Below are 14,570 nucleotides of genomic sequence, written 5' to 3' on the forward strand. Positions count from 1 at the left end.
TTATCTTCAAGAGGCATCATTAATGAACCTCACATGTGGGTCATTCCCTTTTCCCATTACCACCACCAGGAAGGAGACAGAAGCCTGAAGACCCACACTCAATGTTTCAACGACAGCTTCTACATCTCCACAATCATATTTCTAAATGGTCCACAATCCCATGAACGTTATTTCACTATTCCACTTTGGCACTTTTTTTTTATAACTTACAGTTTATTTTATTTTTTTGCTGTACTGCAGTGACAGAACAACAAATTTCACAATATATGTCAGTGACAATAAGCTTGATTCTGTTTCTGTTTCCTTTGGACCATGGCAGTAAAATGTTGTTTGTAATCCTTTTCTGATATGACCTAGCCTCGTCTTTGTCCAGCCATATATTTTGTAATTTATTGTTCGCTGTTGTAAACAGACCTCTGTGTATTCAGTTTGAAGGATGATCAATGAATAATTTAGTTATTTCTGGAAATGAGTTTCCTTAATAACATATTAAAATGCCAAATGCACTCTGCACATTGCATGAGCTACATCCAATATAAATGATCTTTATGATTGTAATCAACATTAATGCTTAAAGTGCAGAAGGTAAAACTGCCCTGTAAATAGATGAAATATTGCAGCTATTCTGTTGCTTAATGATGGTGAGAATTTGGGGATAGCTTTTATTAGTTACAGCTTCTGGAAGCTTGGTATGTAGATATATATTCAATGCCTTCAAGAATATCGTTTAAAATACAACATATTGAGTCCACTAATGACAAACATCTGCAAAAGGTTCTACCCGTAAATTGTGACCATTAATATATTTAATTTGTCAAATAATTTCAAAGTTTAAAGTACACTTATTATCAAATTATCCATACACTGTACAATCTTGAGATTTGTCTTCTTGCAGGGAGTCACAAAACAAAGAAATACTATTGGACCCGTTCAAAGAAAACCCCACACAAGACCCAAAGGGTAAAAAATAAGAACAAATTGTGGAAACAATATAAAGTAAACAAGTAACATCAACTGCAGAGTCACTAAAAGTGACTCAGTGCTGTGCTGATGGTTGCAGGCCACAGCTGCAGAGTCAGTTCAGCGCTGAAACGCCCTGATCAAGTCACGCCAATAGTAAAAAAAAGTAAACATAAAAAAACATGAACACGAGCTGCAGAGCCCCCGAAGCAGGTTAACAACTGTGGAGTGTCTTCAACACTGAGGAGAGCCCGTCCAAAAGACCAATGGTTGCAGGCAACAGCCACTCTTGAACCCAGTGGTGTGGGGCCCAAGACTACTGCACCTTCTGCACGTCTGTGGCAGCGAGAGAGAGAGCAGTCAAATGCAGACGGTACGGAACACCTGTTTTTTTCCCGCTCTTGTTCTGGACGATTTTAATCTTGCTCAACACTTTAATCAGTGTGGAGTAATGGAGCCAGCTATGGGTTCGTGTTCTGCCTTTAGGGATCAACACAGAATCTCATTCACACTGAATCTCCCAGGAGTTTGCAGAAGTTCCAGGTTGTACATTTGACCCAAAAATGCATTCTTAAATTGTTAAACAGATTTCCCTTTTATCAGGGTAGGGTCAATAAGGATAAAGATATTTTATTATCCTTCCTGACTTGATCCTGTCTGATCTGGCCCACTGTTCACACTCATTTTTCTGTGGTCCTTTCTTTTTGTGCCTCTTCTGTTCTAAGCAGCCTACAGGCTGGCAACCTCAGCCATATTATGAAGAGGAATGCTTCTCAAAAAGCAACAAGCTGGATTCTAAGGCCCCATCTTGGAACATCCAGAACACTTTTTCATAGCTTGCCATTGGGAAAGACTTGTGACCTATTTTTAGATGTTGCTGATAATTAGAGACATATGAGAATAAGTCATAGGCATTTATCAAAAACAAAACAATTATGAATAAAAAATGAAATATTAATTGAACTTAAAAATAGCTTTGTCAACCAAAAATTAACCAGAATCATAAAGTGAAATATTGAATCTAAAGCAAACCACATACTATTTTAAAGACGGTCAGTGCCCATTGTAATGAGCTGGTTGTGCTACTAGCATTGTCTTTGGCTGACGTTAAGCTGAAGAACCAAATGCCAAGTGTGTAAGTCCCTCAGCTCAGTATTTCAGTGCTCTCGATGCTGGGAAGCTGGTTAGTTGAGCAGGCATTTGACCTCTGACTCATTTCTAATACTCACCTCGTAATATGTTGACACAGAAGTTAAGGACGAGCCGAGCCATTAAGGAAGACATCCCTAGCCATGCAACCAGAGGTGAGGGTAACTCAGCCCAATATGTTATGTGTGTGTACTGTGTTGTGCACCTTAGTCCGGATGAACATTGTCTTGTTTGGCGGTATATATGTGTATGGTTGAATGGCAATAAATTTGAACTTAAACTTGACAAGAGATTCACCAGAATGTTGCCTGGAAAGAAGGGCTTTTGTTACAAGGAGAGATTGGACAGGCTGGGCCTGTTTTACTTCGTGTTCAGAATACTGGTGATCTTGTAGATGTTTATAAAATTGTAGAGATCATACGTAGGATAGAACGTTAGGGTCCTTAAAACTAGAGGCTTAAAGTGAGTGGAATTATTTAAAGGATGTCTGAGCCACAAGTTTTCATACAAGGGATGGTGAGTATGTGGAGCAAACTGTGAGAAGATGTGGTAGAGGTGAGTATAAATACATATAACAAACATTTAGACAGGCATCTGGATAGGAAAGACTAAGAGGAATATAGGCCATATGCAGACAAGTGGGTCTGGTGTGGAGAGGTATCTTAGTCAGCATGGGGGTTTAGGCCAAAAGGTCTGTTTCCGTGTTGCACCATTGCATGACTTTACAACTTGGCACAACTCCAGTGATTTATTTACTTAGTTAGAGATGCAGCACGCAGTCAGCACTTCCGGCCCTTCGAGCCATGCCAAACCTGAATAACCCCACCTGATCATGAGCCAATTTACAATGACCAGTTAATCTACCCAGTAAGTCTTTGGACTGTGGGAGGTGACTGGAGCACCCAGAGAAAGCCGACACATCCCACAGGGAGCACGTACACAGAGGCTCCTTACAGACGGCACCAGAATTGAACTCCGCACTCCAGAACGTCCCAGGCTGTAATTGCGTCACGCTAACTGCAACGCTAAGCTTGTGGTCACCTTGTTTGTGAGGGCTAAGGTGTGTTTACTTACATTTTTTTCCCATCTCAACCCTACCCCCATGTCCTGGTGTCATCAGCAGACAGGGTAACACTACGTGCATCATATGAAGTTAAACAAAATAAGAGAAAACGTAATATTTTCTAGTTTCTAGTGATCATAACTTTAAGCAAACTGTGTACTATTAGCTCAGATTGCTTACTGTTACACCCAGTCTGATTTTCCAGAAAAGGTCCTGTATTACTTCCTTCCTTGTTGACTCGGAAATAATGCTCCAAAAACTCCTCTGTGTGTTGTGGAAATGAAAACAATGGCTGGGAATACTCAGCAAGCCAGGTAGCATTTCTGAACGGAAAAACGTAACATTTCAGATCAGTGACCTTCAATCAACTGTGACTGAAGATATTAAATGATAAAATTGATGAGTATGCAAGGCAAAAGGTGGTGTAAGTGGGGCAAGCAAAGAAAGAAGATGGTTTTAAGGGAGCTGAAACTGGAAGAAGTCAAATGATAATTTAATATGGTTGAACTTCAGGATGTTGTAACTCAGGCTTAAGTTGAGCTACACTAGAACAATTGAAGAGACCAAAGGTAGTGAGCTCAGAATGGTATTTGGATGAGGATTAAAGAGATGATCAATTAGAAACTTGAAATCCTATTACTGATTGCAACAGCTTAGATTAAGCCCTTCACACCTATTGGGGCAAAGATCACTGACAGCAGCTCACCAGGGTCCTCTCTCCTGGACCACTCTTTCGAGTTATCCCAGATGTAGCCCATCTTCTCCTTCCTCTCCCAGGGATGAGGTCTTTGGAGCTTTTGGTGCATTCTGTAGCTCTAGGTTTTTACAGGATGATGTTACATAGAAACTTAGAAAATAGGTGCAGGAGTAGGCCATTCGGCCCTTCGAGCCTGCACCACTGTTCAGTATGATCATGGCTGATCATCCAACTCAGAACCCTGTACCAGCCTTCCGTCCATACCCCCTGATCCCTTTAGCCACAAGGGCCATATCTAACCCCCTCTTAAATATACCCAATGAACTGGCCTCAACTGTTTCCTGTGGAAGAGAATTCCACAGATTCACCACTCTCTGTGTGAAGAAGTTTTTCCTAATCTCGGTCCTAAAAGGCTTCCCCTTTATCCTCAAACTGTGACCCCTCGTTCTGGACTTCCCCAACATCGGGAACAATCTTCCTGCATCTAGCCTGTCCAATCCCTTTAGGATTATATATGTTTCAATAAGATCCCCCCTCAATCTTCTAAATTCCACCGAGTATAAGCCTAGTCGATCCAGTCTTTCATCATATGAAAGTCCTGCCATCCCAGGAATCAATCTGGTGAACCTTCTTTGTACTCCCTCCATGGCAAGGATGTCTTTCCTCAGATTAGGGGACCAAAACTGCACACAATACTCCAGGTGTGGTCTCACCAAGGCCTTGTACAACTGCAGTAGTACCTCCCTGCTCCGGTACTCGACCCCTCTTGCTATGAATGCCAGCATATCATTCGCCTTTTTCACCGCCTGCTGTACCTGCATGCCCACTTTCAATGACTGGTGTATAATGACACCCAGGTCTCGTTGCACCTCCCCTTTTCCTAATCGGCCACCATTCAGATAATAATCTGTTTTCCTGTTTTTGCCACCAAAGTGGATAACCTCACATTTATGTTGCTAGCCACATGCCCAAAGCTCCTCCTTTGCAGCCAGTCTTGGGAAGATTCATGGCAGAGCTGATTACAACAGAGTACCTAAATATTTTCCTCTGAATGTGGAGGACACTTTATACATAACCAAAGGGACTTTTAAATTGAAGGTACAATTAAATAACTGGAAAGGTTCTTTGGTGTCCTGCAGAGTGGGAGAAGTAGAAGCAGAAGGACAGATGCTGATTCTTCTACAGTTCTGTAGGAAGATTCAGTGGGAATTATAGAGAGATTTGGAAGTGATGAAGAAATGCTTCTTTGACCTGGAGGAATGGCCCTTCCAGGATGATTAAAGGGGTTCTCAGTAAGGCATATATCAATAGTCTCAGCATCACACACAAAATGCTGGAGGAACTCAGCAGGTCAAGCAGCATCTATGGAGATGAATGAACTATCAAGAAGAGATGGAGAATAGATGAAAAGGGGAAGAGGAGGGACTTATTTTTATCGGAAGGAGAAATTAATATTCATGCAATCAGGTTGGAGGCTACCCAAACAGAATATAAGATGTTGCTCCTCCACCCTGAGGGTAGCCTCGTCGTGGCACAAAAGGAGGCCATGGACTGACTTGTCAAAAAGGGAATGGCAGCTATTTACAATATATATTAATGATTTAGATGAGGGAATTAAAAGTATCATTAGCAAATTTGCCAATGACACAAAGCTGGGTGGCAGTGTGAAATGTGAGGAGGATGTCATGAGAATGCAGGGTGACTTGGACAGGCTGGGTGAGTGGGCAGATGCAGTTTAATGTGGATAAATGTGAGGTTATCCACTTTGGTGGTAAGAACAGGAAGGTAGATTATTATCTAAATTGAGTCAAGTTAGGAAAAGGGGAAGCACAACGAGATCTAGGTGTTCTTGTACATCAGTCACTGAAAGCAAGCATGCAAGTACAGCAGGCAGTGAAGAAAGCTAATGGCATGCTGACTTTCATAACAAGGGGAATTGAGTATAAGCGCAAAGAGGTCACTCTGCAACTGTACAGGGCCCTGGTGAGACCACACCTGGAGTACTGTGTGCAGTTTCGGTCTCCAAATTTGAGGAAGGACATTCTTGCTATTGGGGGAGTGCAGCGTAGGTTCACAAGGTTAATTCCCGGGATGGCGCGCCTGTCATATGTCGAGAGATTGGAGTGACTGGTCTTGTATACTCTGGAATTTAGAAGGCTGAGAGGGGATCTTATTGAAACATATAAAGTTATTAAGGGATTGGACACGCTGGAGGCAGGAAGCATGTTCCCACTGATGGGTGAGTCCAGAACCAAAGGCCACAGTTTAAGAATAAGGGGTAGGCCATTTAGAACGGATTTGAGGAAACACTTTTTCACCCAGAGAGTGGTGGATGTATGGAATGCTCTGCCCCAGTAGGCTGTGGAGGCCAAGTCTCTGGATGCTTTCAAGAAAGAGATGGATAGAGCTCTTAAAGATAGCGGAATCAAAGGTTATGGGGATAAGGCAGGAACTGGATACTGATTGTGGATGATCAGCCATGATCACAGTGAATGGCGGTGCTGGCTTGAAGGGCCGAATGGCCCACTCCTGCACCTATTTTCTATTGTCTATTGTCTATAATGGGAATTGGAATTAAAATGTTTGGCCACTGGGAAGTTCTGCTTTTGGCAGATGGAGTGGAGGAGCTCAACGAAGCAGTCCCGACATGGCTGGTCTCAACCAATATAGAGGAGCCGCATTGTGAGCACCAGACACAATAAAAGACCCCAGCAGATTCATGAGTGAAGTGTTTCCTCACCTAGAACCCTGAATGGAGGTGAAGAAGGAGGTGAATGGGCAGGTGGTGCTCTTTGGCCACCCATAGGGATAAATGCTGGGAAGGTGTGGGAGTGGCAAGTTGTCCGTTCGTCCCTCTCCACTAATCACCCTCCTGGCACTCTGACCTCCTACCCCTTCTCACCTGCCAATTGGGTCCCCTCCTCCTTCCCTTTCTCCTATGGGCCTCTCCCCTCTCCTATCAGTTTCCTTCCTCTCCAGCACTTCATCTTTTTTGCCCTATCACCTTCTAGCTATCCTCCTTCCTTTCCCCTCCCCCAATCTTTTTATTCTGTCATCTTCCCTCATTCTTTCCAGTCCTGAAGAAGGGTTTCATCCCAAAACATGGACTGTTTATTCATTTCCATAGACGCTGCCTGATCCACTGAGTTCCTTCAGCATTTTGAGTTTGTTGCTCTGGATTTCCAGCATCTGCAGAATTTCTCATATTAGTAGTCTTAGCATGTTGGAAGTTCAGATTTATTGTTTATGTAGGCCTTTCTTACACAGGGTATAAGTGCCATGAAATTTAGATTTTTGCAGGCACAGCACAGTGCAAGGCAAGACATGTACAAACATAAGGTAAAATAAATTAATATACCATGTTGACTGTGCAGGCTGGTGGAGAAGCCAAGGCACGGAAGATTACAGGCCAAGTGCTGGTAGATGGTGCTTGACAGTCAACATAGTGGGTCGTGGATCAATTTCTGTGCTGTATGACTGTGAACGCTATGGCTACCATATATTTAGCACCTTGTTTATCCTGGTCAATATTAGTACCTTTAAAGTCTCCCAAAATTACTGTTTTTGTTGCAGCCATTTTGAAATCCAACACAATTTTTCATCTTATCTATTCTTCTGTAGAATACTTCTCTGTACCCCAACTCATGCCAAATTGATACAGTTATAGAACGATAGTCATTGATATAGAATTTCATAGTTGTAAAGCATAGAAGTAGGCTGTTTGGCTCAACTTGCCCATGACGAGCCTACTGTAAATGCCTATCTTAAACTAATCCTATTTTCCTACATTTGGTCTATATCTCTCTAAACCTTTTCTATCCATGTATCTGTAGTGATAATTTGTAAAAATATAGTACCACAAGAACATTGGCTTGTATAGCCTTTACTAGTGAGCAAGGAGGACTTTCTAATCCATTAGAGTCTACGTATCATTGTACAGCACTAGTGGGTGGTCAAACTGGCACGCTGGCTTTACCTTTTCCTTTCTCTCAACTTAATGTAATTTTGTAATGTAACAAGAGCCCCATCAATTGACTATACTTTCTTAATTGAATGGCAGAACTTAAATATGGAAGAATGAAAGGTTCAAGAGGGAAGAATGACAACAGGTTGAAAAATAAACAAACCTCAGAGAGAAAAGCAGAGTATGAAACTAAACAGAATTTGAAATAGAAACCATTTTGCTTTATGTGGCCAATTAGTGCAGCCAGAACTTGGGCTTTTAGTATCCCCAGTTATTATAGAGAAAACATCTTTGGGAGGACCTAGCCTGGAGACACATGTTTTTATCATGGAATCTTTAAGCATGTGATTTTACAAATTGGAGTGACGCTGTACACTGTGGAAGCCTGGTATCAGTCCCTATCCTGACATTAAACAGGGGGAAAGAGGCAGCCTGTGGGTTGGTTATATGAGATGAGGTCTCCTATTTTCCCAAAGTTGCATTTGCAATGGCTGTGCATTCTTGCAAAAGTGATTTTCCAACATTTTATTCATTGGAAAAAATGTCTTAAGCTTCAGAAATAGGGTTTTTGTCATCAGTATTTATACTTCTGTTGACAGACTTTCACAGAAAATGGTGTGAATTCAAATGTATATCAAATATTTTATCAATTTAATACTACCATATTAACTTCATAACAGGAAGAAATATCCCTAATCTATGTGGCATATTGATTTGCAATTAATGAAGCCAACAATGCTGCTTGTTTTATCATCTTGGAATATCATGAATTATATTGCTGAATGAAGCGTTTCTAAAGTTCTGTTAAGTCAGCAAAATGGAAAGTGTGCTAATTATTTAGATAGTAAAGCTGTAGGAGACTGTCTAGGCAAACTGTTACTGTGGTTGACTTGTTTTGTCAATTAATATCAATGAAAAACATTTGTTTCTGAAAGTCCTGTTATTTTCAGTCTCACAGCAGTTGCCACATCATACAGCAGAGTGGCAAGATATGAAATTAGTTGGGGAGAGTAGTCACCACAAAGATTTAACTAATTTTCTTTTTGATAATGTACATAAATACAAGCGTTTGTAAATAAAAACACATTTTATAGGAGTCATGTGCAAGGGTCTGTTGTCAGTTTCTTTTTAATTTTATGATTACCAATAGCAAATCTAGGAAGTACGTGAAAGCTATTAAATTTCTTTTTACGGTCAGCATAAAATCTTATCATTAATCACTTTGTTTTACAGAATTGCAGCAACGTTGAATGTACAAAAATAGTCTGTTATGTTGATCAACTGCAGAGAGGGCAGAGTGCGGTGCTAAAAGTTTGGTTTCGCATGTGGGTTCAGACCTTCCTAAAGGTAAATGCAAAATAGTTAATTGTGAGTTTTATATACAATAAATGACTGGTTATTTATACAATAAAGTTGTATACTATAAATGAAAAGGCCAATTCTGAATGAACATTCTTAAAATACCAATCATCTAAGTTTTCTTCGGTTGGATTGATTCACTGTCTCTCCATATTTAGAGAATTGTATATGCATTTGGTTTAATGGTGCCTCATAATTTCTTCAAAGCTACACAAATTACTTAGAGATATTTTTCATAGCCATAAGCTTCCCAATAATTTTATCCAGTTTCAATGTTCTACATCTATTTTCAAATGCTAGCTCTCTTGTTGCTGCTGAATCTTCTTATTATCTTCTAATACATTATTGAACAATCACCATAAAATGTTGCATAACAGCACAAAAGAGGATGGTTCTTAATGTTGCTTACTCAAAGCACTTTACATTCCATGCTGCATGACAGTAGGAGTTAGAACAACTTGTGCACAGATTCTTTATCAAACATGTTCTTATTAGGTATGAATGTGGAAGCTGTTAGCTAAATGTAATGCACAGTTAAAATACAAATCGCCACTGTTTTGGAAACTTCACAACTCTGCATAATAGAAAAAATAATTGTACAATACTCCAGACCATGAAAATCAAGTAGTCATTCAAGAGAAAGACTTGATTTGCAGTTAAAAGCAAGACATTTTAGTTACATTGCATATTTATGCCCAGATTTGCAGGCATCATGTTCTTCTTTACCTAATTAATTTTGGAAGTTTATACTCAAGAGCTCTGCAATATACAGCTGCAAAATGAGAAGCAGCTCCAGAACCACCATTTCCAATTTTTCCCCAAGGGGGAAGCAGTTTAATTTTAAATTGTTAACATGCTGTTTGGAGCAATTGTAGCTAAAGAGTCATGAACTGCCATGTAGTAACATAGCCCTCTCCAAACTCTTCCAGTTTCATATGAGCTCCCATTATAAAGTCCAAGTCGACAGTGTCTGACGCACCTCTGGTCTCACCACTCCCAGCACCACCTACACCTGAACTTCTGCCCAATATCTTTAAGAAGGGGGTAAAGAAAGGGAAAGGGGAACAATAGGAAAATAAGTACTAATTTGTGCCTTCTAATCAGCAACAGAATATAAAAGCCATCTCTCTTGAAACTAAAGTCTGTGGCACTTTCAGGCATGGTGGTAGGAGTACTGGACAATCTTTTTTTTAATTGGTATACAACAGACACCTAAATAAATCAAGATTTCCTTTTGAACTAAAAAATGAACTAGAAATTACATTATATAAATCAACATTCTTATGGGCAACACAGTATTGTTTTTTTTATTAGTTCAAAAACCATTCAATACCATGCATGCGTCATCAGGCAGTGAGCAAACCAAAAAACATTGCAGGGTCTATACTTTGCTGCCATCGTAAATCATTCTCATGCCACGTCTTGAATGTCTGAACTAGGCGTGGAGGTGTGGTAAGGGCTTCCAGTGGTCCATTTATCTTCTGCCCCTTCCGGAAGCTGCTCAGTCACCCCCAGGCCATGCTGATCTCACATGTAGATGACTGCAGGTGCAGTTTCAATGCCTTGTTGAGGATCCTGTGCAACCTCTGGTATCTTTCTGCAGTGATGGAACCATGTAGAATATAGCTAGAATCCTCTGTTTGTCATTTCCTTTATGCTTGGCTGGACATAAACTTCTGGATGACTGTGGGTGGTATTAAAGCTTTTGATATTTGTTAGCTGAAGTCGATCAGTGACAACTTCTGTCTGAAAAACCTAAGTACATTTTACCTCTTTATTTCTACTTCTATTTTCATTTGATACTTAATCAACTATGCACCACTGCTGTTTACTCCAAGCTTGCAGGTTTAAAGCATTATCACCCTATTAAAGATACTCCATAAGTCTTGTTCTGGAATGTTGTCGAGCACCTTTCTCCAATTATTATGCCTAATAATTTCCTTGTTTCTTTAAATGATCCATTTTATAATTATATACCTAGCTACTGTCCATCAGTGAAAATAAAAAAAAATTAAGAAAAAGGTAGAGAATACTGGAAGTACTCAGCAAGTCGTGTCGCCTTTAAAGGGAATAGTTAATATTTCAGATCAAATACACTTTGTCACCTGCAAGGTGTGTCTTTCCCCCTCTGCATCTCATAACTCCCACACTCTTCTGTCTGCATTTTTTTGGCTACAGTCTCACTCTCCACCTGGTTCCATTCACTCATTGACCAGATAATCCTGTTTACATCGTTTGGTCATGGCATCTTTTGGTCATGATTTTATCACTTCAGAGAGATTGGCTCTTCCCCATTCTCCTTGCAGCATAAAACACTTCTTTTGCTTCCTTCCAAGTTCTGGTAAAGTGCTTTTGATCTGAAGCATTAACTTGGTTTCTCTTCCCACAGATGCTGCCTGACCTTGTGAGTATTTCCAGCGTTTCCTGTTTTTACCCTATCTTTTGCTTTTGCACAGGTCACACTGCTGTTGCAGCAATTGCAATAAGATAACTTCAATGTTCCTGTCAGTTCCATTCCCTCTATTACAAAGAAGACATTGCTAAAGCCACTGTGCATGTCAGACAGCATCCGTGGGCAGAGCCACAGACTGATACTCCAGTTCATGACTTTTCATCTAAATTTACTGCTTTGGGTATTCAGTATTTTCTGTTTTTACATTTAATTTCCAACATCAGCTGCATTTTGTTTTTGTAAATCTTTTTACAATATTTTGGGTGTTTGCAAATGACTGTTGGGATAAACTCAGGCTTCCCTGCTGCAAGAGTACAGAAGCAGCCATGCACAAGACCACATTAGTTAAGTGTAAGTTAAAAGGCAAACAAGCAAACTTAAGAGCAAGGAAAGGCTGGTAGGTCCAACTAACTTGACTGAGAACTGCACGTAAACCCAGAAATCCATATGGAATGAAGTTGCTAAGGTCAATGTTGAGAAACATGGCCTATGCTGTACATGTGTTCAACAATATTAAACAATCACTAATGCAATTTAAGAATGATCTAAAGATTTTTCTAGTTGTGTATATATATTAATTCAGATTGTTTATTCAGAGAAATAATATCTACAACTTGTACATAGAAAGCTCTTTTAATAAAGTAAAATATCTCAGATCACATCACAATGGTTATTGGACACAACTGGCTATGAGCCATGAAACAGAATACCAGGGCAGATATTGAGGAGTACTGTAAAATATGAAAGATGCAGAGGTAGAGAGGTCCGAAGAAGGACTTTCAGAACTAAGAACCTAGACAATTGAAGACATAATTATCAGTGATGGAATGGTTAAAATATGGGTTCAATTGCCCAAAATATTGAATTGAATTGACTTTATTACTTACATCTTTCACATACATGAGTAAAAATCTTTGTTATGTCTCCATCTAAATATGCAATGTGCAATCATAGTAATTTATAATAATTTCTAATAAGTAGAACAGACAATGTAATATAGAGTACATCCAAGTCAGCATGAGTTCACTAGTCTGATGGCCTGTTGGAAGAAGCTGTCCCGGAGCCTGTTGGTCCTGGCTTTTATGCTGCAGTACCACTTCCCAGATGGTAGCAGCTGGAATAGATTGTGGTTGGGGTGACTTAGGCCCCCAGTGATCCTACAGGTCCTTTTTACACACCTATCCTTGTAAATGTCCTGAAACATGGGAAGTTCAAAACTACAGATGTGCTGGGCTATCCGCACCACTCTCTACAGAGTCCTGTGATTAAGAGAGGTCCATTTCCCATACCAGGTAGTGATGCAGCCAGTCAGGATGCTCTCAATTGTGTTCCAGTAGAAAGTCCTTAGAATCTGGGGGCCCATATCAAACTTCCTCAACCGTCTGAGGTGAAAGTGGCACTGTTATTCCTTTTCTCACCACACAGCTGGTGTGTACAGACCACGTGAGGTCCTCGGTGATGTGGTTGCCAAGGAACTTGAAGCTGTTTACCCTCTCAACCCCAGATCCACTGATGTCAATAGGGGTTAGCCCATCTTCATTCCTCCTGTAATTCGCAACCAGCTTCTTTGTTTTTGTGACATTGAGGAAGAGGTTGCTTTCTTGACACCACTGTGTCAGAGAGATGACTTCTTCCCTGTAGGCCACCTCATTATTGTTTGAGATAAGGCCAATCAGTATAGTGTTGTCAGCAAACTTAATTAGCAGATTGGAGCTGTGGGTGGTGATACAGTCATGGGTATACAGGGAGGAAAGGAGGGGACTCAGTACGCAGCCCTGGGGGGCTCCTGTATTGAGAGTCAGAGGGTTGGAGCTGAGGGAGCCTACTCTTACAACCTGCTGGCGATCTGACAGGAAATCCAGGATCCAGCTGCACAAGGCAGGGTCGAGGCCGAGGTCTCTGAGCTTCTTATCGAGCCTGATGGAACTATGGTGTTGAATGCTGAACAGGAAAAGCATTCTCACATAAGCATCCTTCTTCTCCAGATGTGTAAGGACGGTATGTAGAGCAGTGGCTATTGTATCATCTGTCGATCGGTTGTGTCGGTAGGCGAATTGTAGGGGGTCCAGTTTGGGTGGTAGCAAGCTGCAGATTTAATCCTTAACCAGCCTCTCAAAGCATTTGCTTATTATTGAGAAGAGTGCGACAGGACGCCAGTCATTCAAGCATGCTACCTTGGTCTTTTTTGGTACACCTAAAATGTGGTGACAATGTGGATAATTTGAAGCAGGAGGGCACTCTACACTGGAAGAGGGAGAGATTAAAAAGGTCAGTAAATGAACCTACCAGTTGTGCTGCGCACATCCTGAGTACTCGCCCTGGGATGCCGTCCGGTCCCATAGTCTTGCGAGTGTCCACTTGTTGGAAGCATCTGCGTACCTCAGCCTCAGAGATGACCAGGTTGCAGGTTGTAGCGGTGGCTTTCCGTGGATTCTCAGAGTTAGTGACATCGAACCGAGCATAAAAGCGATTGAGCTCATCTGGGAGAGGGGCCACGATGTTGGCCGCACCACAACGTTTGGCTTTGAAGTCTGCGATGGTATGCAGCCCTCATCACAAGCCATATGTGCTATTTGTTGTGACTCTTGACTCAGTCTTCTCCCTATATTGTTGTTTCACACCCTTGATAGTTTTGTGCAGATCATAGCTGCATTTCTTGAGCTCTAGCTGATCTCCAGTGATGTAAGCTCGATGTCACGCTCTAAGTGCTGCTCGCATGGAACTATTGGTCCAGAATATTTACAAAATTCTGAGGGTCTTTTCTAAAAATAAGACTTGGGCTTAAGGAGGAATGGGCTGGAGGACCGAATATAATAAAAGATTGTAGGCTGTGAGTAATTCTGCTTTGAAACAAACATCAGTGATTTGCGAAAACATAACAAAAGTCTAGCATTCTTTTATCAAACTACAAAATTTAGAACTGAAC

General features: G+C 40.9%; 1 protein-coding gene across 1 annotated transcript in view; it reads left to right on the top strand.

The window, feature by feature from the left end:
- The window catches only part of itga8 (integrin, alpha 8), a 270,386-nt gene that overhangs the window by 218,651 nt on the left and 37,165 nt on the right, over positions 1–14,570 (top strand). The window contains exon 27 of the mRNA XM_072253739.1: positions 9,067–9,180. Coding sequence (XP_072109840.1) covers positions 9,067–9,180 — 114 coding nt within the window. The remainder of the gene's footprint in view (positions 1–9,066; positions 9,181–14,570) is intronic.

The sequence above is a fragment of the Mobula birostris genome, chromosome 3 (assembly GCF_030028105.1).
Source record: "Mobula birostris isolate sMobBir1 chromosome 3, sMobBir1.hap1, whole genome shotgun sequence".
Taxonomy (NCBI): Eukaryota; Metazoa; Chordata; class Chondrichthyes; order Myliobatiformes; family Myliobatidae; genus Mobula; species Mobula birostris.